Source organism: Rhinopithecus roxellana, chromosome 7, assembly GCF_007565055.1.
Source record: "Rhinopithecus roxellana isolate Shanxi Qingling chromosome 7, ASM756505v1, whole genome shotgun sequence".
In the NCBI taxonomy this organism is placed as follows: Eukaryota; Metazoa; Chordata; class Mammalia; order Primates; family Cercopithecidae; genus Rhinopithecus; species Rhinopithecus roxellana.
In genome coordinates, this window is record NC_044555.1 from 126,896,313 (window position 1) to 126,923,280 (window position 26,968).

The following is a 26,968-nucleotide window of genomic DNA, read 5'->3' on the forward strand; positions in this document are numbered from 1 at the left end:
ACCATACCAGAAAAGCTGGCAACGTAGCATTCAGATCTCTTCACATGATTTCTGTTCTTTACTCCATTCTTTTCTTTACTGTCATTATCGTGCATTCAAAGGGAAATCTATGTATGCAGAAACACAGCAGAAATATTTAGTAATATGATCTCACCAACATGAGATTAACAATCATTACTCTGAAGGAAACGGTAGGCTTTCTGAAGATAGATACGATGCCAGTAAACACAGGACACATTTGACTGGCCCAAAACGTAGGACAATTGTTTAAGAAGTGGTTTTCTAAATGGGAACTGAACAGTTCCAACTTGGTTTCTGTTTTTTATGTCCTTTATTGACATCTTGACATGAAGTTACAAAGGATTTCTCTCTGCAGTTCTGAAATCTATATTTGCAGTCTGATCTCTTGCTATTTTCAACTGTCTTTTGGATATCTCCACTTAGAGGTTGTACAGGCACTGCAGACTCGGTGTACCCAAACTGAATTCCTTATCTTTTCCCCAATCCTGGTTCCCCTTCTACATTCTCTGGTGAAGTTCCAGTCATTAACATTTATCCAGTTCCCCAAGCTAGATGTCGCTGGTGTTTTAAACCTCTCCCTCTGGTGCTGTCCACATCCAATCAATTGGATGCTGTTGATTCCAACCGTAATTTGTTTCTGGAATCTATTCCTTCCTCTTCATTCTCACAGCCATTAATTTAGTTCAGTCCCTCTTCTGTACTTTCACAATGGCCTCCTAATGGTCTCTTAATAGGTCCCTCTGCTTCCAATCTCTCCCATATCCAATCTATCCTTTATGTGCTAAGCAGAGTTTTATTTTGAAGAAACAAATCTGGATCAAATTCCTTTCTTCCTTAAAACCCCAAAAGACTACTGGGAGCCTAAGGGATCAAGTATAAACTCTTCAGATTGCCATACAAGGCTCACAGTCTGCCCCTAATGGATCCTTCCAGCTTCACTGTTAGGATACCTCATGTACTCTGTGTTTCTGCCTGTAAAATCAAATCAAACTATCAGCTAGTTCTAGAGGTTCTTAACCAAGAGTACCCAACATTATCACCTGGGGAGTTTTTAAAAAATAAAATACAAGTGCCCTTTGTCTACCTCGGATGAACAAATTCAGAAACTGGATAAATGAACTGCAATAACCGTATTTTAACCAGGTATTCAGGTGATGGGGGAATACACAGGCCTGGTTTAGGCATTTGTTTATGCTGTTCCTTCTGTTTAAAATGGCTTCTTTTCTCCATCCCATATCCTCAATTCTCTACCTGGCTATCTCCTATTCATTTTTCAAGGTTTAGCTCAATATCACCTCCTCTATGAAGCCTTCCAGGATCTACAGAGGTAAAATGAATTGCTCTCTGGCACCTGTTGCTGTAGTAATAGACTGCTATTATCATCTATTGCTGTGAATGCTCCTTGTTTTTTTGTGGCATTCTCCTATGGGAAAGCAAACTCCTTGCATTTCTTTATATTCCGAGCACTTAGCACAGCGCAAGAAGTATGCGAGAAAAAAGAAGAAGAAGAAGAAGAAGAAGAAGAAGAAGAAGAAGAAGAAGAAGAAGAAGAAGAAGAAGAAGAAGAAGAAGAAGAAGAAGAAGGGGAAGAAGAGGAGGAAGAAGAAGAAGAAGAAGAAAGGAGGAGAAAGTAAGGTAAGAGAAAGTAAGGGAAATAAGGAAAGGTGGTGTGGAGTAGGCTGGACCTGGGGCAAAAGTGAAAGTATAAAAAACATTCTATCTTCTATTTTTCAGCAAAAAATCCCATTATAGTCTACAGTTGGACCCTTGCAGTAAGCCTCATGATATAAGATACTGAATGTTAACTAATCTTAAATATTGATGTGGCCCAGGAAAAAAAAGGAGGGTGGGAGCTTTTCTTGTTTACAATGTTGAATTTCTGCCCCCACTAGAAACTTATGGTAGTCCCTGATAACATTCCTGCAAGGGGTGCCTGTTATTCCCTTACTCTGTTCACGTTCTCTCAAGTACTGCAGTAACAAAACCATGGAAATTTTTACCACAGGGTGACAGAGCCTCAGCCAAGCAATTGAAGGGTGGTAATTTTACACAACTGCCTTTCTTAGAGGTCCTGGCAACTTCCTTTTCCTCGGTGTGAGCTAATGTCAAAGTCACTTCCTATTTGGTCTCAACTGCCAGTTTTTTCCTGTTTTTAACTGCCACCTTTGACTAGAACTGTTTTCTTGAGAAGCCTACAAATGCAAGAACAAGTGGTCAATTCAATACATTTAAAAAAGTCAACTCAAAGTGGAAAATATCATTCAAATGGGTTGTTTAGCATCATGACACATGAAAGGCTCTCCTGTGACTAAAAACTGCATCCTGGAGACCACAAGAGAACTTACCTGACCTCGTTACAAAGGGCCCAGGCTTCCAAAGAGTCTCTCCCAAGAAACTCCCCAGTCTCCTCAGGTACCTATATGGCAAAATAAACTACCATTTTAGGATGGATGGTACAGTGGTTCTCTCAGCATTGAAGAGACTGTGAGTGAGCCTATGCATGTTTCTGAGGGCCTTCACCTTAGGTCCAAGGCATCTAAAGATCAACAGTCTGATTCTGTAAGTGAGAGTTTAGGCAGAGGAGCAAAACTGGAATCAGGAAGGGAGCTCTTCCATCTTTTGACTCCTGCCTCTGCATGCGAATGAGTGTCCAGGCCAGCTTACCTCTCTTAGGTCTGTAACCAACTGATAAAGGCCAGAAGTTATGAGTTCGATTCTTTTGGTACCTAAATGCAAACATTTCAAAGCAAGTAAGCATATATGTAAAGAAATGTTATAAGCAGGAAACTACTTAAATGGCATCTGCTTCCACCCACCTCCTCTGTTGTTCTATTCCACTCAGCAGCATCAGGAAGTAAAGCTAGAGAGAATATTCAGCAGGGATGTCTTGGATAGCACAGCTTCCATTACATATAATACTATGATAGCGTGTTGTGCAAGCCACAAAAGGTACAAGGGTATTCAGGAGAATTCGGAAATCACACAGGTTTACTGTTTAATGTTCCTTGACCAAGGTCTGATTCAATAGGTTTCTCCTTGGGAGGCTATGCTGGAACAACAGCAACGACATATGCAACATCTGCAAGAACTATCATAACATGGTTTCCAACTTGATGCCCAAAGAGAGTAAAGAGGAAATTTGAGGTATCATCTATGCTTTTATTAAAATAAAAAATGGCCCTTGAATGTTGTCCTTCCAAATATCAGTAGACTCCATGGCCTGAATCAAAATATTCCCATCACTGGATGGTGAGCTTCTAGAATTACTCGGATAATTTTGTTTAGTTTCAAGTATTCAGGTAACTATTTCAATTTGCCATTATATTTCATACATATCTACATTTTATCCATTTCATCATAGTCACTAGGCTCAAAATGTGTAAGTCCAAAATGTGAAATCCTACCTTTAAGTTTTGTAAAGTAGAATAAGAGGTCAGATTTATCATGATGAGTTAACATATTTGAAGGCTAGGTAATGTCTGGTATATTGGAACATGCTCAGTGATTAATTTTTTTTAAAAGAAATCATTAATTTTTTGCCTAAAGTTATTTTCTGCTCAACATTATTTTTCATTAAGTTGTATTCACTTTTAGGGGGCAGACGATCTATGGCTCAGTGCAGAGGTAAAATAAGAATACTGCTTTGTTTCCATTACCCACTTGATGTGACCCAATATCTTATGAGTCTTTTCTTTATTTGGTCCCAGCCACAACACTGAGCTAAAATCTTCAGAACAATGATTTTCAAGTCTGTTTCTTGGTTAGTAGCTCCTAACACAAAAACTGTGTGGAGCATGGTGTCTTAAACCTTACCATTATTGACATTGTGGACTGGAGAGTTCTTTGTTGTGGGGACTGTCCTGTGTGTTGTAAGATGTTTAACAGCATCCCTGGCCTCCACTCTCTAGATGCCAGTAGCACTTCCCTTCCTATTTGTGATACCCAAAAATGTTCTCCAGGAAGCATAATTGCTCCTAGTTGAGAAACATGCCCTTATCTCACTGTCACCTATATTAAAGTTTGGCTATTTCCATCTACCTACACTTTAGCTAAGAACCAGTTAATTCGGTAAATATTTGTAAACATAGGTAAAGTTAAATATTTAATACAGGTTGAGCATCCCTAATCTGAAAATCTGAAATCTAAAATGCTCCAAAATTGGAAACATTTTGAGTGCTGACATGATGTCACAAGGAAAAAATTCCGCACCTGACACTTTTGCTTTCTGATGGTTCAATGTATACCAACTTTGTTTCATGTACAAATTAAAAACATTGTATAAAACTATCTTTAGGCTATGTATATAAGGTGTGTCCGAAGCATAAATGAACTTAATGTTCCGATTTGGGTCCCATACCCAAAATATTATGTATATGCTATTATTCCAAACTCCAAAAATATCCAAAATCTGAAGTACTTCTCATCCTAAGCATTTTGCATAAGGGATACTCAACCTGAATAGAGTGTATGACATATGTCAGGAAATTGAAACCAGGTGCCAAATTTAAATTATTAAGTTTTGAGGCCTCAAGAATACTGTCTAACTTGAAATCCATTAACCTTACCTAATCTGTGTATAATGTTACTCAAAATCTTACCTAATCTGTGTATAATCTTACTTTGTTTATGTGGTTATTAAGTATTCACAGCCATTCAGGTCACACCAATCAAGCAGGTCCCAAATCCTCTCTGAGGTGCTATGTTATACTCTACGTGTGACCAAAATGCATAAGTTGTGTCTCTCCTTAAGAAACGTTTTCCAGTAAACTATGGGAGTACACTGTAATGTAATGTATTATCAGACTCTGGGCTGACTTTTTTTTTTTTTTTTTGGAGATGGAGTCTCGCTCTGTGGCCCAGGGTGGAGTACAGTGGCGCCATCTCAGCTCACTGCAACTTCTGCCTCCCAGGTTCAGCAATTCTCCTGCCTCAGCCTCCAGAGTAGATGGGATTACAGGCGCACACCACCATGCCCAGCTAATTTTTGTATTTTTAGTAGAGATGGGGTTTCGCCATGTTGGCCAGGCTGGTCTCAAACTCCTGACCTCAGGTAACCTGCCCGCCTTGGCCTCCCAAAGTGCTGGGAAAATGGGTGAGCCACCGCGCCTGGCCTGCGCTGACACTTTGAAGTAAAATATTTAAGTTTCCTGTGTGTGTGTGTGTGTGTGTGTGTGTAACAAAAGCATACTTGAATTTCTTGTCATTTTATTTAAATTAAGAATTTGAGAAATAATGCAGCTCAAAGTGGAAAAAAGTTTCTAATGCTCATAAAATTTGAATTGTTTTCAAATTTTGACACCTCCACAAGATTTAGTTTATAGATACACACACACACACACACACACACACACACACACACACAGGAAAAATCATTTAAAAGCCCACAAGCAATCCCATGCAAAAACTCAAGTGATCTCTATCAATTATAACAACAACCGATGCTTTATTTAATAGCAGTAAACCTAAATAAAGGATAAAAAGCTCACTAAGATCTCAAAAGTAATGTCTTTTAGGAAACGTCTCAATATTCCAGGCCTCAGCATTAAGCTTTCGTTCTTCCACATAGTTACATAACTCTGGCCCAGAATGATGTCAGAGAAAGTCGTTTCTCTGATATGCTTAATTTACTTATCTATCAAAATTATACAACTGGCTCATAAGTAGTTGTGAAATTAGAGTAGCAGGGAAGAATTTTGGAGACTAAATAATGAAAGATGTAACACATGATAAACTGAACAATTTAAATGTTCAGTAAGGTCAATGTCTAGGGTTTAATCTGACATCGATAAAATATATAGTGTACACATTATGCACCTAGTAACCTCAGTGGAGAATTCAAAAGAAGTTCATTCATTCATTCAACAATTATTTATTGAGGGCCTACTATATGCCATGAACCTAGTCTCTGGGGATACAGCAATGGACAAAATGTATAAAAAGCTTGCCCTCCGAGTCTTGCCATCCTACCTGAATCATTCTCATGTAAGAGAGGCTGGATCTCTGGCCTCAAGGACCTAATATGGGCAGACAAAAGAAATGAAATATATGAAATAAGAAGAAAGAACTACAGCGTGAGCGCTGCTCACATTGGAGGAGTTTGAAGGAGGGCTTGGAGCAACTAGGAAGGGTCAATGGAGGTGAGATTTGAGACAGGTCTTAAATGAGGGAGCTTGACCCTTGCGACTTAAAAGTGTGATCTAAACATCATCACCATGTGAGAGCTTGTTAGCACTGCAGAATCTTAGGCCCACTCCAGACTTGCGAGATCAAAATCTGCGCTTTTGAGGGATCAAAAGAACCCTCGGATTTCTATGGACATTAACAGTTTAGGTGGTGCTGCAGGTTGCTGGTCAGGCTGGCAATGTTGTGAGCTGGACTGGTGGGAAATCGAGACTAGATTGGAGCCTAGCATTAGGTTAGAAATAGTGAAGGGCTGGACTTGAGGAACCAGGAGTAAGGAAAATGCAGTTGTACCCTTTATCATAATTAAACACAAACAGAAACCGTAGAGAAAGTAGTAAGTTTAATCACCAGTCAGCCGGACCTGCGTCTGAGTTTTCCAGCTGTACCACTTCTTAATTGTGTGATATTTGGGTCAAATTATTTAACCTGGTTGAGCCTTTTTCTTCATCTGTAATATGAGGGGAAATCTATAAGACTCCAGAAGGCCCTTGTAAAGGTTCAGTAAGGTATTAATAACACATAGAAAGCACTTAGCAGTCCCTGGCACAATGAAAATGACATCCATTAATAATATCGATATTGATAAGAATCATACTATTCTCTGAAAAAGATTTAAAAGGAAGAAGAGAAACTACCGTTTACCACTAGAGGCCCCCCACAATGTGGTGCGTAGAGACCCATAACAAATTTCAAGGTAAGGAACTTCATCTTCATTTAAAACTGGCACTCGACTATTCCGTTTTTAAAAAGTAATTAACCCCTTACATGTCCCCAAAGGTGCCTTCATAATGAAATTCCTGTTGCTATTATTACCAGTGTTACTGCCGCTACTGTTAGAGTACTCTCAAAAGAGCCCGTCTCCCTCCTGTAGTGGAACTTAAAATGGGGTGGAGGCAGGGAGTTACCAAAACCACCGCAGTGTAGGCTGAATTCAATAACCTGTACTGCTAACGATCCAATCTCATTTCCCAAGCCTCTACTATCCTCATTAATTTTTCTGCCGACATACCATCTGTTTTCCAATTTCCCTCTGCCTTACACGTGCAGAACTTGTGGTAGAGAGAAGCCCCAGGTTGGCAGTTCTGCAAGTGATAGCCCAAGAGGTAGGGGGAACCTTAAGTTGAAGTCACCTGAAGCATGTCTGGGGTCAGGGAACTCGGAAAGCAAGAGTGTGGCCACGAATCTGCCAAGAGGTGCGGCTCCCAACTGAGGAGACCAGATGGCGGGAAAAAGCGGAGGTCCACCGACTCCGCGGCTATCTGTGATCCTAACCTTGGCCAGGCCGGGGAGCCAAGAAAGACTTCCAACACTCCCCAAGTTTCAACTCAAGTCGTCTCCGAGGCTGCATGTGTCCCAGCCTCGCACGCCTCCCTGCAACGTGGCCGCATCTGGGCGCCCTCATATCCTCAGGGTTTCCCAAACTCTTCCATTCTCTTCCCAGGCCCAGCCGTGTTCCAGGTCTCCCGGTGCCCTGGTTCTCCTCTTCGCGTGCCGGGAGAGTCTCCAGCTTCTCAGACTGCAGCAACCCCAGCCAAACCCCTTCGTTGCCTGGAGCCTCGGCTCCCGCGACACCGCCCGACTGCGGGGCGGGGGCAGGGCCAACGGCGGAACCGCCCCCAACCGCCTCCCCGGCCAGGCGAGCAGGCGGGTGGCTGGGGCGCCTCCACCTCCTCTTCCTAAAGCGGCGAGGCGCAGAGGAGCGGCATCACTCGAGCCCAGGTCCCAGCCACCACCACTCACAGCGCTCTGCGTTCAGGAAGAGGAGCAGCAGCGGAGGCGGCTGCTTCAGCGGCGGGCGGGCGCCAGAAAGGTAGACTGAGTCCCGGGGAGCTGCGCCGCGAACAGCCCACCTCCTAGCCCCGAGCTACGCGCCGCCAGCCCAGTAACCCCACTTGGTGTGTGTCCTTCCAGGCCCCGATCGAAAAGCCTGGGAGGGCCGCCGAACTACCCCCGGAGGAGGAGCCAGTCCGAACCCAAGGCGCCACCGCCGCAGAAGCGGAGCGAGGCAGCAGTTGCCTCCATGGCCCACTCACCGGTGGCTGTCCAAGTGCCTGGGATGCAGGTGAGGAAGCGCAGGCCGCCCCCGCCGCCCACGTGACTACTTGGGAGCCCGGTGCGCTCTCGGTGCTGGGCACCGGCGACAAGGGACGGCCCCAGGGCTCCCCTGAGGGCAGGGCCAGTCACTCTGGCCAGGTGACCTGGGAGTAGGGCTCGAGGTGTTTCCTGGTGTGTAGGCTAAGTAGTGCCCTTCTCTGGGAAGGCGAGGCGGGACTGGAGCGCGCAACTAGGTGGGGATTGAGGGCGGTTGGGGGTATAAAAATAGGCCAGAGCCACAGACACCTGCGCCTGCTGAGCTTGGCAGGGTTGGGGATGGGGGGGCGGAACTTAACCTGGGAGAGATGGAAGTGCCTTGGAATTTGTGGGGTAAAACGCGAGTAGTGAGTGACCTACACCCCCCACCCCAAACACACACTCAAGTTGGGGCGGGGCAAGACCAGGGGTGGCGGCGGCGGCGGCGGCGGCTTGAATTGGGCTCTTCCTGTGTGCGTAGGGTTAAGAGAGAGATGACCTCTTTCTCCCTTTCGGTACTGCTGCTTAAGGGCAAAGTTGTAGCTTGCTCCCCGACCCAGCCCAGCCCAGCCCATAGTGTGGCGTGAGAAATGCTGGTTCAGTTCAGAGTCGCTGAGGTGATGACTTCTCAGCCCCCTCTGTGCCTTTCCCACAAGAAATGTGGTTAAAGGAAGCTTTTTGTCTTGGACAAGGGACTACTGCATGGAACCCAACTTCTTACTCGAAGTCTACCCAGCCCAACCCCTTCCCATTATATTTTCATTTTATTAAAGGTAAGCTATGTCAGAAAACTTTTTATGCTGTTATGTTTTTAAATCGGTGCACTTTAGGCTATCTGCTAAATGTTATCCAAATCTACTAACTTTTTAAAGCATTCATGTTCTATTTTTTTCCTTTGCTAGATGGCCCAAACAACCCATTTATGAATAGTTTAGAGGCTAAAACCACTAAAGCCTCAGTCCCTCATGATCTAAAATGTGAAAACAAACTTTTTTCAAGTTCAAAAATAAAATGTTTAGTAGTAAATAGCTTATATTTCTAGTAGAAATCAAAGAGTTGTAGACTGGGGCCTCTATTTACTTGTTGATGCATGGAGTTCTTTTTTTGTTTGTTTTTCAGTGTTTTCATTTTATGAATGGCCACAAAAGTGATTTTTAAATTCTTTCCCAAAAAGTGATTATTTGTGCACCTAGAACTCCTGATGTGTCCTAAACACCAGACATTTCAGCTGCATTTAGGGCAAGTCTGGATTGAGTCTCAGGAAGTTAGTGTGTATTAAATAAAGAGAGAGAGAGAGAGAAAGGGAAATAGGAAATAGTAGGGCTTTAAAAAAAAAAGATTAATCCACTCAAGCCTTGCAAATTGCCTCAAACTTTCTTCCTCTCAGGCGGCCTCCCCCCTCCTTCCCTCCCTCTTTTCCCCATGCACCCTGCCCCACACCCCATTCATTCAGTTCTGCCTTTGATTGTATCAAGGGAATTCATAGTTCGCAATACTAAGTACAGTTTTGCTGTTTGATCTGGGAAAAAGTGACATTTTCTCACTGTGCTCTTCTTTCCATTCTGTGGAGAGTAAAACGATGCACATGTGAAGTTTGTCTGTGAGGGTCTCCATGCTTCTGGCTCCATTGTGTGCGCGAGCCTGCGTGCGTGCGTCAGCAGAGTGAGTGCCTCGCGTTCATCAAGTTTGTGATTCTGGGGAACTCTGTGTGCTGAGGGGAAAATAGTTTCTGATCTTTATTTAATTTGTCTTGACCTTATTGAATTTATGTGGTTTAGGAACTGCTTGCTGTTCAGTATTTCTGATTGCTCCCTGCTTTGTTTAATTATCTGAGTTGCCTATCTCCTGAATTTTTAAATCTTAATTAATGTGGATTCGAATGTGAATCACATACTTTAAATTACAAATTCTGCCTTTCACTCTATGCCCTCTGAGTTGTGATTACTTTGTCCCACCTAATTTGATTAGGGCAAACATCTCAATGTTAGCAAAGAAGAGAGGATTCTTTTTTTTTTTTTTTTTTTGTCATTCTCTTCATCTTAATAAAATGGTAAATTCTTAACTTCTTGTTTCCATTTTCTTTCTAATATAGTTCTTAAGCACTTTGTGCAGCACACAATTTTTTCCATAGTTGAAATTGTACAATACCTTAATAATAAATTTGATAGCATGCAGTGTGACTCTTGAACCTAGACTATTTTTATTATTGTTATGTAGCAAAATATTGCGGATGAGATGCAGAAATCTATTGTGAGCTTGTAAAATTCTCCTAGAGTTTTATGAAAGCGTCAGGAGCAACTTTTAGACCTTTAGAAAACTTGAGTTAGCCAAGTGTTCTTGAAATTACTGTATAGTGTTTCCACAAATCAGGGTGAGGTGGCCGACCAGCCTATAACTTTTTAACAGTTTATTTTAGAGAATTATGTAGATTGATGGGAAAAATGATTTTTCCAGAAATAAAGACAAAATTGCTTTCTCCACAATTTTTTCTCCCTCTGAGGAGAGATGTGAAGTAGAAGCCCAGCTACCTGTTCTATCACTTAAGACTTCCAGCATTCCTGACTTTCAAACAAAGAAATTGCTGTTGCCACTAGTTTAAAATAGAAAAGAAACTTGGAGTGAAGAAAGAAAACCCAGGATTTGGTCCAGTTCAAACTCCTCCTTATGAATTAGTTACTCAAACTCATATTGTTGATATTTCTTAATATTGTAGTAATGAACATTTTTGCCATATTACACCAAATGTTGAGGGTATGAAGTTTTTTGTACTTAATTTGTACTTACTTCTTTAGTGTGTAACTAGAGGAATTTTCCATAGCAGTAGCTGAACTCTTCAAACTATTTAAAGTACACCTTAAAAAAAAAAAACCAATAAACCTATCTCTTTCCACTCAAATATTTACTCTTTAATGATTCAAAACCTGTTTTCTTTGAAGTTTTCAGTTACAAATCATACTTAAGTTTAAGATCTTTCCCCTTAGAACCTACAATAGTATTTTTGAGGACAAATTTTCATTTAGAATAATGTTAATTGTTAAATCTTTCGTGAGATGTAGGTGGGAGAATAAAGTTAAATGTTGAGTTAGAGTACTAAATGTTGTGCTTTATCCTGTGCCTCTTGTTAAAGAACTTTTAAAGCTTCTGCTAAAGAACTTTAAAATTAGCCTTCATGTATCTTTAAATATGACCCAGGTGGTACAGTTTAAATCCAGTTGTCATTTGAGATGAGAAGTAGAAATGAAGTTTGACGATTAATGAACACTTTATTGAAGACTTTTATCTAAGTGGTGGGAAACATTGCCCAATGTTGGTGAACATGATCACTGGATTCTGGGAAGCATACTGATATATATTACATGTTCTGCCCTTAAAGATCTTAAAATCTTGTTGAGTTGTTAAAACTAGCACATGAAATATCAAATAATGCAAAATCTGTGAACTCACTGTAAGTATAATAGAAGTGTCAGACTGGAAGCATTGAAGGCTCCCAAAAAGTAAGCTGACCCCAAAGTCTTGTTAGGATACACACTGGGCAGGGCATTTCTAAGCAAGGAAAAATCCCCAGCAGAGGTAGACAGACTAGGATTTTTCGACTTGACAATGGTACTCACACAACCATTCTGTTTTTTGCTTTCTATACAGTATTCAGTAAATAACATGAGATAGTCAACACTTTGTTATAAGTAAGCTTTGCGTTAGATGATTTTGCTTAACCGTAGGCTACTGTAAATGTTGTGGACACGTTTAAGGTAGGCTAAGCTATGATGTTCGGTAGATTAGGTGTACTGTATTAAATGCCTTTTCAACTTACAGTATTTTCAACTTATGATAGGTTTATTGGGACATAACCACATTTTAAGTCAAGGAGCATATGTATACAATACAGATAAGGAAGGGTGCACTGCATTTGTGAGCGTGTGCACACACACATATACACACAAAATCTTTGAGAACAGGATAAAGTCATTTGGGCTGTCATAGAGAATTCCTCTAGAAAAATGATGCACTATAATATCAGAAAACTGGATTGAGTACAGATCATGATTGTCCTTAAATGCCAGGGAAGGATTTTGGCCTTTGAACTGGCCATTAAACATTTCTGAGTAAGGGAGACTCAATGTACCAAGTTATATATCCGAAGAGAAGTCTCAAAATTGGATGAATGAATCAACTGGAGGATTGAGAGATGTAAGGGAATTTGATCTACAGAGGCTATTTCTTCTTTTTTAACTTTTTTTTTTTTTTGAGACAGGGTTTCACTCTGTCACCCAGACTGTAGTGCAGTGGCACGATCACAGCTTACTGCAGCTGCCACTTCCTGGATTCAAGCAATCCTCCCATCTCAGCCTCCAGAGTACCTAGAACTACAGGTGCATGCCACCATGCCCGGCTAATTTTTATGTGTTTTTTTTTTGTGGAGACAATGTTTAGCGGTTGTCCAGGCTGGTCTCCAACTCCTGGACTCAAGCAATCCATCCACATTGGCCTCCCAAAGTGCTAGGATTACAGGCATGAGCTACTGCGCCTGGCTACAGAGGCTATTTCCATGGGTCAGTCATAGTTATACAGATGCAATGGGCCTTCCATGGACAGATTCCCTTCCATATGTTTAGTACTGTGAAGAAAAATTAATTACCAGGCTTAATAATTAGCTAGTTTCAGAAGGAAAAGTTAAAGACTTTGTGGTGTTGAATATGAGGGAACTGGGAGACTTATGATACATCTGAAAGAAATTGGAATGTAATGGAGAAGAGCCAGATCTGGTAGGAAGTTAAGGATTTCTGTTCTAGACTTGTGAATTTTGTGGTAACAATGGGATGACAAAGTACGTATGTCCAATAAGTAGTTGAAGATGTAGAATTAAAGCTTTAGTCATTCATCAGATATTTACTGAGCATCTACTCTATGCTGGGCACTTCACTTGAAAATGAAGGACTAGAGACATCAAGGAGGGAGAGGTTCATAATGCCAGAAAGAATATGTGGAAGTGAGGGCCCTCATGAGACAGGATACATAGGTTGTAAGAAAAGGAAGGATGGCTTTAAGATGTATGAAAAGATGAGAAAATGTGTCAAGTTAGAGAGAGAGTTAACTGGGGTGGTGTGCAGGGATTCTTTATTTAACAGTCATCAGGAAACCTACATTGGAGAAAGAATTCAGGTTCGTACAGAGTCCAGTATGTAGAGTTCATACCTCCCTTACACCTCCCTAAAGGGATAATCAGATTCGCAATTTGAGGTTGAAAGCATTGCTTTGCATTGGTGAACCCGAATTATTGTCCTTGTTGTTGAGTAGTTAATGCAGAGGTATTGAATATGCTAATGATAATGGCAGAAGACCAGCTGGAACAAAATAATCAAAGACTGTTAGCTGAGAGAAGCGGGGGGCGGAGCGGGGGATAGTTAGAACTTTTAACACTAGGGGAGTAGGGACTGTAGGGAGAATAAACAGAAATTGGGTATGATAGGACATGTGCCTTCAACAGTAATCAGAGTTTAGAAATGGCACTTGAGTACAAAGGTCCATCATCATGTACTTCCCTTGCTTGAGTTCCAGAAAATGAGAGAATATAATTTAGCTGGTACTTAGGAACCATTGAACATTGTGATGCTGTATTTTTTATTCTGCTTTTCATTTATTCAGTGACCTTGAGCAAATCATCTACAAAATGGGGAATAATAAAAGCTGCATTTCCTTTGCTTCAATGAGAGGTTATTAGGATGAATTAACTATCATCTGTGGAGCTGGAGCTCCTTTGTAAAAGGTGTTATGATGTATGGGGGCAGTTCATCCTGCAAAACAATGCTTGGCTAATCACATGAAAACACTGTCATTATCTCATCTCTCTCCTGCTTGATAACCCACATTTTTTTTTGAAACCCAATCACCACCCCACACCACCCCAGTGAGACCCAAAGCCCTCTGCTCAGTTTTCTATACTTTTTGTTGTATGGCTCATCTCTGTAGATCTACACTTAGTTCCCACTACTTCCCAACAAGAAATCCCTTTAATTCTACCATGCCAGTTACAGTTCAATAATCAATGATTGGCCAAATTCTACCTGATTTTCAAGGTCCTCCATCTTACCTTCTTCGTGAACTCTCTCTGAATGTCCCAGGCTATAGAAATCTCTTCTGTTTCCAAGCACCTATTCTGTCTATTGTCAGTAGTAGATACTCTTGTCCTTAATGTATATACTGCCTTAGATTTTCTCTAATTATATATGTTATACTTGTCTCCCAAATGAGGTTGTACATTTCTTGAAATCAGGGACCATGGATTTCACTTTTCTTTGTACCATTAGGTATGAATTATATGTAAAAGTATTGGTTAATCACTATACTATAGAGTGGATGTGTCTCATTGTTTAATATTCTGTTTCTTTAAAAATATTGTACAATGCTTGAACTTTGTACACCTTAAAGACTAATTTATGTGTGTACAATGTAGACTTTCTATACTTATTTAAATGATTTTCATGTATTATGTGTAATATGTCTAGCAAAACATTCTTGTAACTAATCATCTGTTCACACACACTGAAGGCTCTCATTCTCTTGCCTTCCACAGACTTTGAGAGAAAAATGAGCTTCATTGCTTTCTTAGTAACCATGGCTGATTCAGACAAATTTGTGTCTCCCCTCATCTCTCCTCCTTTTCTCCTTCCTTCTACGTGTACTTTCCCATGGCTCTTCAAGGTCCTCTCACTGGTGATTTGTACCTATCTACCTCTTGTTTCTTCCCTCTGTCCTCCCACTCCCCAAAAGACAAACATAAATAAAAAACTGTTTTACTTTCCTGTCTGAACTGTCACATTAGAAAGAATCTGATAATTTCACTCATACTAAGATGTTTTTGATTAATGGCTCAGTGCTTTACTTCTCCATGGATATTCACATTTTACAGGGAATTATACCTTAAGAAATGGAAATCTAATAGTAGAATTTCAGACATCTTGATAGCAGTTTTGACTGAGTTCTGTGTTCTGAAAGAGTGGTGGTTTTACTGGTTTTATTTGTTGCCTGAAAAATGGTGTTAGGAGAACAAAAAATAACAGTATTATTAGCTATAGTACAACAAACTCCTTTTCATTTCTCGTAATTAAGACTCAAAGAATTTCCACCACAGGTACATGTAAAACAGTGTCTCTGAAGGAATGGCAGAATGTAACTCACTTTTTAAAAAAATCAATTAAATACACAGAACTAAAATTTTGACCCCTTCTTTTTTTTTTCCTTTTATTTTAGTTGACATGTAATAATTATACATATCTATGGGATACAGAGTAATATATTTTTTTGTGAGACAGGGTGTCACTCTGTCACCCAGGCTGGAGTGCAGTGGCACAATCACATCTCACTGCAGCCTCAACCTCCCAGGCTCAGGTGATCCTCCCACCTCATCCTCCTAAGTAGCTGGGACTATGGGCAGTCGCCACCGTGCCTGGCTAATTTTTATATTTTTTGTAAATATGGGGTTTCACCATGTTGCCTAGGCTGGTCTTGAACTCCTGGGCCCAAGCGATCCACCATGCTTGGCCTCCCAAAGTGCTGGAGTACAGGCGTGAGCCATCGTGCCCTACCAAGAGTAGTATTTCAATACACGTATATGATGTGTAATGATCAAATCAGGGCAATTAGCATATCTATCACCTCAAACATTTATCATTTTTTTATGGTGTGAACATTCCAAATCCTCCCTTCTAGCTTTCTGAAAATATACAATAAATTATGGTTAACCATATTCGCCCTACAGTACTGCAGAATAGAATTTACTCCTATCTGGCTGTAATTTTGTGTCAGTTCACCAATCTGTCCACATCTTCCCCTCCTGCTTCCCTTCTCAGCCTCTAATACAGTTCTACTATCTATTTTCTCATATGAGTGAGAACATGCAGTGTTTGTCTTTCTGTGCCTGGCTTAACATAATGTCCTCCAGTTCCGTTCATCTTGCTGTGGATAACAGGATCTCATCCTCTTTTTACAGCTGAATAGTACTCTCTTGTGTATACATACCACATTTTCTTTATCCGTTCTTAACCCTATCTTCTGTGCATTTCTCACTTGGTCATCCGCCATTTTAGACTAAAGTGTTAGATGGCAGGAACCACATCTTTGAATTAATGTTTGTAGAAATCAAATATTTATTGAAGATATTAACTAATTTCTCTTAATACTCCTATAACATAGAGTGATTCTGTAGGAAAATGCCTTCAAATTTAGATTTAAACATAAAACTAAGGACACATTGACAGCCAACTCTACCCATGATCCTCTTTGTTGTCCCTCCCTAAAACCACATATGATTTAGGAAAATCACCTCTGTGAACATTCAGAGAAACCAGAAGACCTATATATGGAACGTATACCGTCCTCCATTCCTGCCTACCTCTCCCCACCACCCCTCACTAGCATATACCTTGCTGGGGATAGAGCTACAGGATGCACCTTAAAACTCCCCCTCAGGCTTTTCTGAACTTGTTCCAGCCTTCCCCTGACAGCAGCCTGCTGGCCTTTCTTTTCCTCCACTTTTCATAGCATCGTGGATGAGAATGATTTGTGTCTCAAAATATCAGATTAACCACTGATATGTCTTAGCTTTGTATAGTTTGGCAAAATTAGAACAAAACTGTGGTTCATACTTCCTGGGCCCCAGAGTAAACAAAATTGTAGATCGCTTAGATGAAACAGTTGAAAATAGTCTAACTATCTTTTTTATATGTTCACTTTCTCTTTTTTTGGTCAAGCATCTTAAAAAATGTGCCATTGAGGAAATCGAAGCCATTGTGTTTTTGCATTTTTCTCATGAAAAATGTTTACAGAAAAAGTTTTCAGCCTTTCTTTGTGATGCTTGTAACAGAGATTATTTATTGTCAACAGTGTTTTAAATTTTTCCCTCTCCTTCTATTACCTCTTAAAGAAAAAGTGGGGAAAAGAAATCTATACAAGTAAAACCCTATTAACTTAAAATACAAAGGACTGAATTGCATTGAGTTCAGATTAACCATCAATGGGTTTTTTTTTCAATTTGTTTATTATGGAACAATAGGGTGTCTAGTCAAAGAATTAACAGTTGCTTTGAATTATAGAAAAAGCTTCCCAGTATCAACTTAATGAAGTTTTACTGAATTTGAAATCCATACTACACTAGATGTGTTAGGAAATTTCTAAGCATGTTAGTGAATTACTCTACCAGGTTTCAATCGTGCCTGGTAACACGATCCTAAGAGTGAATTTTTGGCAGGTAGAGGAAATAATTCAAGAACATCTAGAAGCATCCAGATTTTTATTTGAAAATGCATTTTTGAGTTGCTCCGTTAGTCCCTTTTTAACCCTTCTTCCCACCCTCAGCTTTCCACTAAACCATTGGCTTTGGGACATATCACTTTACAGTATGTTATATTAAGCTAAGTTTGACTGCTTGATGCACTATAGTATGAATAACAGAGCAGTGGGTGGTAGGGGAGGGATGGACAATATAGATAATCAGGTGGAGCATAAGCTGTTATTAATGCAAGACAATTTAGGGGAGCTGAGCCAGTAGAAACCATAAAGTCAGAATTTCTTCCCAAAGCCTCTGGCTCATCATTATCGCTGCCCACTAGAGTTGGGAAAGTTTCTAAACTCCCTGATCTCAATTTCCTGCTGCCTGCCTTAACTTTAAGCAGAAGCACAAAAGAAACCAATCAGCAAAGTACGCACACATGCTACTAAAGTATGGCCACAGAAAATAGAACTTTGACCTGTTGTGGTTAAAGAGACTAAAGTCAACGTATCTGACAGCCTCAGGGAAATAACGCATATTTCAAATGTATGCTTTTTAAGTGCTACTGGCCCCATGGGAAGAACACTTGGCAAACTCATTAATTAGGATCCTGTTTGAGTCTCTAGTTTTAGTTCAAATCTTTTGTTTGAACTTAGCGGTGAGCTTTCTTATGTGCTTGTCAGTAAATGGTAATATATTGGACTTTACCAGCTTGGACAGTGGTGACCCAGGTTTTATGTTTTTACACACAGAATCTCCGAGGTTTGATTTAAGCCAGAAAATTATTAGCAGCAAAGTTTGGAAGGCCTACTTTGGGTAGGAGAGAGTGCTTGCTGCCTATCTTTGAAATACAAAAAGTATTAGAGAGTCCTTGAGCTCAAGAAGTTTATACTCTAACCAGAGTGACTAGACAGCTACACATTTAGAAATCTAACAATGCAGAACAGTAGTAATGAATCCCAAATAAGATAGAATCTGATGTAGAAACATCCATCCCAAGGAAGCCTGGAGTAAGAAAGGAAACTTATCAATTATAGAATACCTTTCTGCTAGGCATTCACGTTTTGCTACTCCACTACATCGCTTCTCGGCAGGATGGCCTTCAACAGACCTTTAAAAGAGAGTAGGAGGCAAGCAGGGGAAAAGGCCCAAGGGGACACACACAGGCTCCTTGTATAAGAGAGATTTGAGGTAGGTACCTGTTGGTATGAATTGTGTTAGGGCTATACTGTAAAAGGCCTTGAATGCCAGATTGATACATTTATTCTTTACTCAGTCCATAACAAGGAGTTTTGGGTTTTTATTTTTTTATTTTTTAGCAATATAGTGAAATGATGGAATAACGTTGTTTGTTTTGGAAGATTGCATTAGGCTGTTGGAAACCTAACAGGCTAGTATGGAGATAAGGGTTTAATCTAGGGCAGTGATGGTTAAACTGGAGCATGTATGGGAAGCACCTGGAAGGCTTGCGAAAACACAGACTACTATACCCTAGCCCCAGAGTTTCTGATGGACTAGATCTGAGGTGAAGCCTGTGAATTTGCATTTCTCATGAGTTCTCAGCTGCTCTGCCAATTTGGGGAGCACTTTGAGCACCACTCAAGGGTGACTTTAACAGACATTGGCGACCCCTTAAATATGAGAAGGGAAGAAACATGATGAGAGAGTCGAGTCAGAGATAAGGCTGAGTTTGGAAGAAAATTGGTACAGTTTTGGGAATGTTGAATTTGAAGTGCTGGTCACACGTCCAAGCAGAGGCAATCAGTAACACGTTTGTTGAAAAGAGGAGATGGAGATTGGTGAATCTTATGTGAAGATAGTAGATGAAATTGTGAGAGATGAAAACAACAAGATTTCCAGTTATCTTTCCAAGAAGCTGAACTCAACTTTGTGTTAAGTTCTACAAGTTCCAAAATCTCATGGTCACCCATGACTTCTGTTTTCCTTAATCTAGGCAGGTTTGTGACTTAGCAAACACCCATCCTCATCATTATATAGTTACCATTGGCCCATGTGTGCTGTTAAGTAACCTACTTCAGTTTTTATTGATTGATTTAATTTTATTATTGTTATATAATTTTATTATAATAAATTTTACAATATTCATTTTATTGTTTATTTTGTTATATTTATTTTTATTGTTTTGGTCTGGATAAGCCCCTTAGATGACAAATTCTTACAAATAGAACCTTTCTGTGGAATTATGTTACCTTGCTCAGTATGGTTAGGTATTTACTGCAGTAAACAGCTCATTAATGCTTTTATCTTCAAATGCAGACCCTTATTAAGAACATGAAATCTGTTTATGCTTATAGTTGCTAAAATGCAACTTGGCTAAAGTAATATAAATGGCAGTATCTTAAATTCCAGTAAGTAGCAATATTTCCCCCACAAGTAGACATTTTTAGACCTATTATTATGTCCCCCCTCAAAACAAAAACCAAAAAAAAAAAACAACAACAACAACAACAAAAAAAACCAGACTTAGTAGCTCTGGCTGCGCATATATATGTATGTGCACACACACACACACACACACACACACACACACACACACACACATTCACAATCCTGGCATTTCAAAGCCTGTTTGTATTTATATATGTAAATTCCTGGAAGGGAGAGGAAGTCACTTCTGAATCATTAAAGAAATATCAAACCACTTCCTAAATGGCCTTTCTGCTCTCTGAAATATTCTCGATACCTGTCAGATTCATATATTATCGTTTGCCAACAGGTACCCATAGGAAAACTCTGAGTTTAGTTCAAACAAAGGATTAGAACTGAAAATAAGAGAAGCAAGTAGGGCAACACCAAACAATGTGAGCAAACTTGATTTACCCACCTCATTCACCAACTTTGGACCTAAATCACTTTTCAATTTCTGAAATGAACACACAACCAACAAAAACGAATCCATCCTTCAGAATCAAAGATTTGCCACCAATGAGGATGTGCAAAAGCATGTGAAGAAATATTCTCTTAAAAAAGTTTGGCTGGGCTCTGTGGCTCATGCCTGTAATCCCAGTACTTTGGGAGGCCAAGGTGGATGGATCACTTGAGGTCAGGAGCTTGAGACCAGTCTGGCCAACATGGTGAAACCCTGCCTCTACTCAAAATACAAAAATTAGCTGGGTGTGGTGGCGCATGCCTATAATCCCAGCTACTCATGAGGCTGAGGGAGGAGAATCACTTGAACCTGGGTGGCAGAGGTTGCTGTGAGCTGAGATCACGCCACTGCACTCAAGTCTGGGCTACAGGGTGAGACGCTATCTCAAAATAATAATAATAATTTAAGCTGTATTTAATTATCACTAGAATCCCTAAGTGACTTGCTTCCTCTTCAGGGAGTTAAATTTATTTGGATGTAAAAATGCTGATATGTTTACCTTGTACCTCACACTTTATTGTGAAGATTTGTTGGAGAAAATGATAGATAAATGAATGTATATATGCACTCTCAATGTGTATTGCACATGAAGTATATTTTACATTTGAAAATACTTTTAATCTATTTTTTAAAAATAAGGCTCAATATTTGCCTACAGAGTTTTTAATAAACTATACTAATAGTAGATACAACTATGTTTTAAAAGTAGAAAAATTCATTGTCAAAATAAAAATGAATAACGGGATGGTCACTAAGTTCAAGGAGCAGAAAAATATCATTTGAAAATGTCATTTAAGAAGGTCTGCAAATTAAAGGAAATCAATGTAATTTATGTAAAAATATGTATTCAGTAAAACTTGTGGTGTCCATGGACTTGCTAAATATTTTTATTATATGAAAATATATGGAAAATACATAGAATTCTTTACCTTATTTAAAGCCTCATTTACTGGAAGGTAAAAACATGTGAGTATGTACCTATGTCTAAATATATAATAGCATTGTCAGTATTTTACACATGACGCACTTTTATTGTAGCACATGTTGCATGTTTGTCGTGGCTAGTTCTTTCTACCTTTAATATTTAAACTCTTGGTATTCCTGAAGAAATTGAACTCACAGCAGTCTATAACATACAGAGTACAGATCATGAGAAATGGCTTTTAATGAAATTCAATACCAATGTTAAGCAATTTTAGTGAATTAGGATTGAACTGAACATTATCTAGGATTATATTTATCAAGATTTTCAATTCTTTGCTTAATTTTTCCTGTAGAATAGTTTTACAGAGAATCATTGCATTAAAGGAACTGTTTTGATATGTATTTGTTTACCTGTTAGTAAAATCAGAGATATGTGGACAGTAAACGAATGACTTCTGCTTCACAGAAACTTGTCATCGTTGTCTAAGCTCTTATTTTGAAGCTCAAATTGTTATAAGTACTTAACACTATAGATTCTAAGGGATAGAGAATGGAAGGGACTAGGCATTGAATTCCGTTTCTGTGACAAACAAAATCTTGTACCCAGAGAGCTGCTTTTTTTTTTTTTTTTTTTTTAACTATTTATCTCTTCATGAAAAATGGTGACTGTCACTGAAAGATCTTTTTTACTCTGTCACAGGCTTCTCAAAGGGCACATAAAATGAAAACGTGGGATTCAGCTAGTTAAATAGTGAATCAATTTCGAGGTTTTAGCATAGGTGACACCTCCGTGGTCGTCTTTTTGGACTGTGATTTCTGGTAATAGCAAGTGAAAAAAAACGATTACCGCTGTTGCTATGGATCTTCTATCTGCTGAGGTTCAGGCATCGTTTTTGGAGGCTGTGGTGTAAACCCTGCTTAGGGAAGGTAGGATTTCATAATAACAGAGGATTACTGCTGCCTCATGAGCAAACAGAAAGTGTAGGTGAGGGAAAAGGTGTTGGACTCTGGAAGAACAGAAAAACAGTATTTCCAAGGAAGGGGAAAAGTAATCCTTTGCTTTAAAGATTAAGAATTCTTTCTGTATTTTTTTAGAATGGGAAATTTCTGTACTTTCTGCAGAGAGGAGAAAAAGCTAACAGAAAAGGAAATTGGGGAGGTAATAGTAATTCGTTTTTTCTTGTTGTGTGTGACTTTTGTGATAAAAGTGACATTTACATAATTAATTTGTTATGGCAAGAAAATGTCTAAAGAGCCTTTTTGGTTGGTAGAAAGCTTGTGCAAGATCAGGGAAAAGATCTAACGTAATGGGAATGGTGATTACAGTTGCTTTTCTATTTAAGATGTGCAATTTTGGTAGCATGTGTATTAGACCAGTAAATTGTTTCTAGACACTTGGAGTCATTTTGGGTGGCCTTTTTTCCCCTTGGTAGCCAAAATGAATACTTTTTATTAATAAAGAAAGATGCCAGAATATCTCTCACTTGATTTTACTTGGCTAATTTGAACTGCTGTTTTGTGGGGAGCGGGGGGCTAAAGAGGAAACTCATTTTAAAATGACTGTACTTAATATCATTGCTATTTTTCCAGTAAGTTCTGGCATTAAACGTCTCCCTTGGGGAATGATTAAAACAGTTCTGTGGAGCATTTCAAGGCTGAGTAGCATCTCATATATACTCTAAAATAAGTTTGCCTAATGACTTTTTAGCACCACTTGATTTATGTTTTGGCTAAGAGTTCTAAATCGTAGTAGTCCAGTTACTTTTTTCTAGGAATATTTGCAGATACTACATACTGTATTGTTTACATTATTGACTTTTAACTTTACAGTAGTTTAAAAGGTATAAATGTCTTTATGCTTAAAACAAACAAGCAAACAAAAAAACAGTTTTCTCTATCCTATTCCAGGATAGAGACAGTTCTCTCCCTTTGTCCACCCACATGCCTGGATTCTGGGTCAATCTGTGTAACTAGAAGTATTTTAATTTGATTACTCTGGGGTGTTATTTTGATAGTAGTGCATCATGAAATTACAGTATAGGTGTGATCTTGGTTGAAAGATAAAGCACATTTTAGATATTTTTAAAAAAATTTCTTTACCTGAAAAGATTATCTGTTAATTGTGAAAGAATACTTTTTGTTTAATATGGCCAAGTGGCTCCAGAGCTTGATACTTTATTTTTTTTTTCCTGATAGGACACTAAATCATTTCCTCCTAACTACTAGAATGAATGAAGAATGTAGTGTGTGCTGTTCCACTATACTGTGAAATTGCCTGTGTGCCTCTCTGCAAATGTAAAGTAAAGGGATTGCATAGGTAATCCTTAAGCTCTAAAACTGAGTTTTGGAGATTCTACTCAGGAGTTGGGACTAGGTTATTATTTGTAAAAGACAGGGTACACACAACATTTTATATATTGAAGGGATCAGGTACTCATTCCAGGCAAATTTTGAATTTGATGTAAATAATTTTTAACTGAAGCAATGAATGTGTAATTATACTTTTACTGTGTGTAATTAATTTTCTGCTAAGAGGTAGAAAGGCTATAATGTTTGGCTTATGCTTTGGACAAAAGGAAAGTTCTTTGAAATTTTGGATTTTTAGGTTCTCCCTGACAAATATTTTGATTCCCTGTATTTCTGGAAAATAATGATCATCTACCATCTTCCAGTAGTGCTTTTGGAGCTTTGTTAATTGAATGCAGTCTTTCTCAACCAGAATTCCTCATCTGAACCATAAAACAGAAAATGATTTTAGTTACTGTCTTCTCAATTCTCCCAAGAAGGACATATAAGGAAGCCCAATTCTAGATGCACCATAGAGCAGTTAATTTTTTACATACAAGAATTCTTTAGGGTAGCAGTGGTCAAACTATATCTAAGGGCCAAATACTGTCTGTAACCTAGTCATGTGAGGCCTGCAAGCTAAAAATATTTTTTACATTTTAAAAGAGTTATTTTAAAAAGATGTGACAGAGACTCAGAGACTGTAAAGTGTACCTGACCCACAAAGCTTGAAATATTTAGTATCCGGCCCTTTACAGGAAATGTTTGCCGATCCCTGCCTTGGGGCATTAAGACTGAGAATTGCTGATCTAAAGAAAGGAAGCATTTTATAGTACTTTCACTGAGGTTGTGGATATAGCATGACAATAGAGAAGATTTTCACTTTATTAAGGTAACTGACTTGCCTATTGCTTTCATTATTGTGATGCTTAATTCAAGGAAAGACCTCAGATCAGAGTAAATAGGCAGATATGTTTCTGTTTGCTTTTTAGAGATACACTTTAACCATGGAATTACATAGAATGTTGTATTGGTAATGACAATGAATGATAAATTACATTTATATGTTTGCATGCAGATACATTTAAATATTTTTCTCAGTTTCTAGAGAAAGAAAATAAAAGTGGGATAATTTTATAAAGTAATATAAAGGAGGACAAAGTAGAGGCTTAATTGCTTTTATCAGTATTTAAAATTAGATGGCCACATCTATTAGAAAAGGAAAGTGAATGGGGAGTGTTAAGTGTCAGATATAATCACATTTGTTTCCTCCTTGTACTGAGTAAGTGTCTTCACCCTACAATTAACATCTCAGGTACTTTGTCTGAAGTAAGGAGGATAATACTTAATCAAAAATGCATAAAATTATTAGATCATAGCATATGAAGTAATCAGGCTTTACCAATGCCACTTGACTACTTGATTTAGTGGGGGAGGTACCATCCACCATAAAACACGTATTGGTATGTCACAGAATTATCAAAGGAAAGAAAATGACCATCAGCACTTATTTGTAATTTGCTGCTGATTTCCTTTATCTCCATATTCAGTTAATCATGAAGTTCTATCAGTATTTTTTCCTGCAAAATATCAGACATCATCTCTTCTTTTGTCACACCATTCTTTTGTCATTAAGTAGACTCGAGGCTGCGTGTAGACATGATGCAGTTATCTAAAACACAGCCTTTATTTTTTCACTCATTTGCTGAAAGCTTTCAGCGGCTCCCTACTAGCCTGACCAGAAATTCCAGGAAAGATGAGTCAAGCCAGGCTTGCTGAGGTGATCAGGAAGGGCAGTACTAGATAGCTGAGCTGGCTTTCAGACTGGGTGTAAATAAGGGAAAGAAAGGGGAGAAATGAAATTAGCCAAGGCAAGAAAGAACAAAGGGAATTCTAAGGTTGCGTTTTCCAAAATGTTTTATAAGTCCGTTTGGTGTAGGCAGTGAGGATTTATTTGATGAATAGTACTTTCTCTCTGGTTAGGATTGTAAAATGATAGGGTACAAACCAGCTCAAGTTGTAGATCACTGATCTTTTTGGGTAGACAGTGTTCAAATCATTTTAATTACTTAGAATTGCTCATCAAGCTGATTTTGGCTATAGCAATTTAAGAGCTTATCAAGGAACTTTGTCATTTATCTCCTTCCTGAGTTTACTTATTTGTCATTGCTCTCCCCACTCCACCCCCAGCTAGAAATCACTCAGTATAAAACTTTTTTAAAAGCCAAGTATTTTATAAGGGTCACTTCTGGTCTTACTGCTTTTTATCGTTCTTAAACAGACTATATAGCATTTTTTTTTTCTGAAGGAAAAAGATCAGCTTTTGTACATGTATTCAGATTTAGTACTAGATGTTGATTATCCCAATTGGAGAATTACAGTTTTGTTAAATTGATTTCTAAATAGACAAGGACTATAAATATCAACTAATATAACACTTTGTATTTATATTAGCAAAAATTAACTTAGTCATATTTGTGTTGAGAACATGGAAATAGCTTTATGTTTGAAATGATATTTGTTAAAAGATTCAGCTCATTAGTAGATATCTCATAATTTCAGTAGCATTTTCTCCTCTATTTGAACATTTGATTTGTCAAACATTTAATTTGTGCTTTGGTAATTTCAGCAATGTCAGCACAGATCAATGGGTATAAAAACGGGTGAATTTGTACCTCTAGAGATTGAGATTAAGATATTTACAAGCGCTATTGACAATGGGGACAATGGGGTAGGATGGAGATAGGTTTCAGAAATCTTAGTTAAAGAAAATGTGGGGACCTTCAAGAGGGGATTATCTCAGAACAAAAAGTAGAAGAGTCTTCTGAACTGGAATTATTTGGAGTCTTCTGAACTGGAATTATTTGGGAAAGTGAAAATATGACAATATTTAGTGCTTTTCCCCCAAAATGAGTGGTATTCCCCATGCAAAGGAAAGGGAACAGCAATAATAAAACTGTCAGTGAGACTGCTGAAATCTCAGCCCTGTATTGTTAATGCAAGCTACTTTCTCATATATATTGACTGTATCATGATGCATAGTACGGAGCTTTTCTGTTCATTTGTAATAGTTCTTCTTAGGCTTTCAGGTACAACTATTTCACACATACACACACACATACCATTTTACTTGGTTTTTAAGTGTATTCTTATTTATTAATGCATTGTTCCAAATCTTTAGAGAATTAGAGTAATAAAAACTAACAATAAACATTTGTTTAGCCCTGCACACATATACACACACATAAACACAGACTTTGATGATATTTTTCACTTTGAGAAAATGAAAAGGTGGTTATTGAAAAACTAGAGACCATTCTTTTGTTCAA

At 38.7% G+C, this 26,968-nt stretch overlaps 1 protein-coding gene across 1 annotated transcript in view; it reads left to right on the forward strand.

The window, feature by feature from the left end:
- The first annotated feature begins 7,748 nt into the window (after window positions 1-7,748).
- STK26 (serine/threonine kinase 26) overlaps window positions 7,749-26,968 on the forward strand; it is a 52,488-nt gene continuing 33,268 nt past the window's right edge. The window contains exons 1-2 of the mRNA XM_010375479.2: window positions 7,749-8,014; window positions 8,116-8,266. Of these exons, the coding sequence (XP_010373781.1) occupies window positions 8,225-8,266 (42 nt within the window). The 5' untranslated portion in view covers window positions 7,749-8,014; window positions 8,116-8,224. The remainder of the gene's footprint in view (window positions 8,015-8,115; window positions 8,267-26,968) is intronic.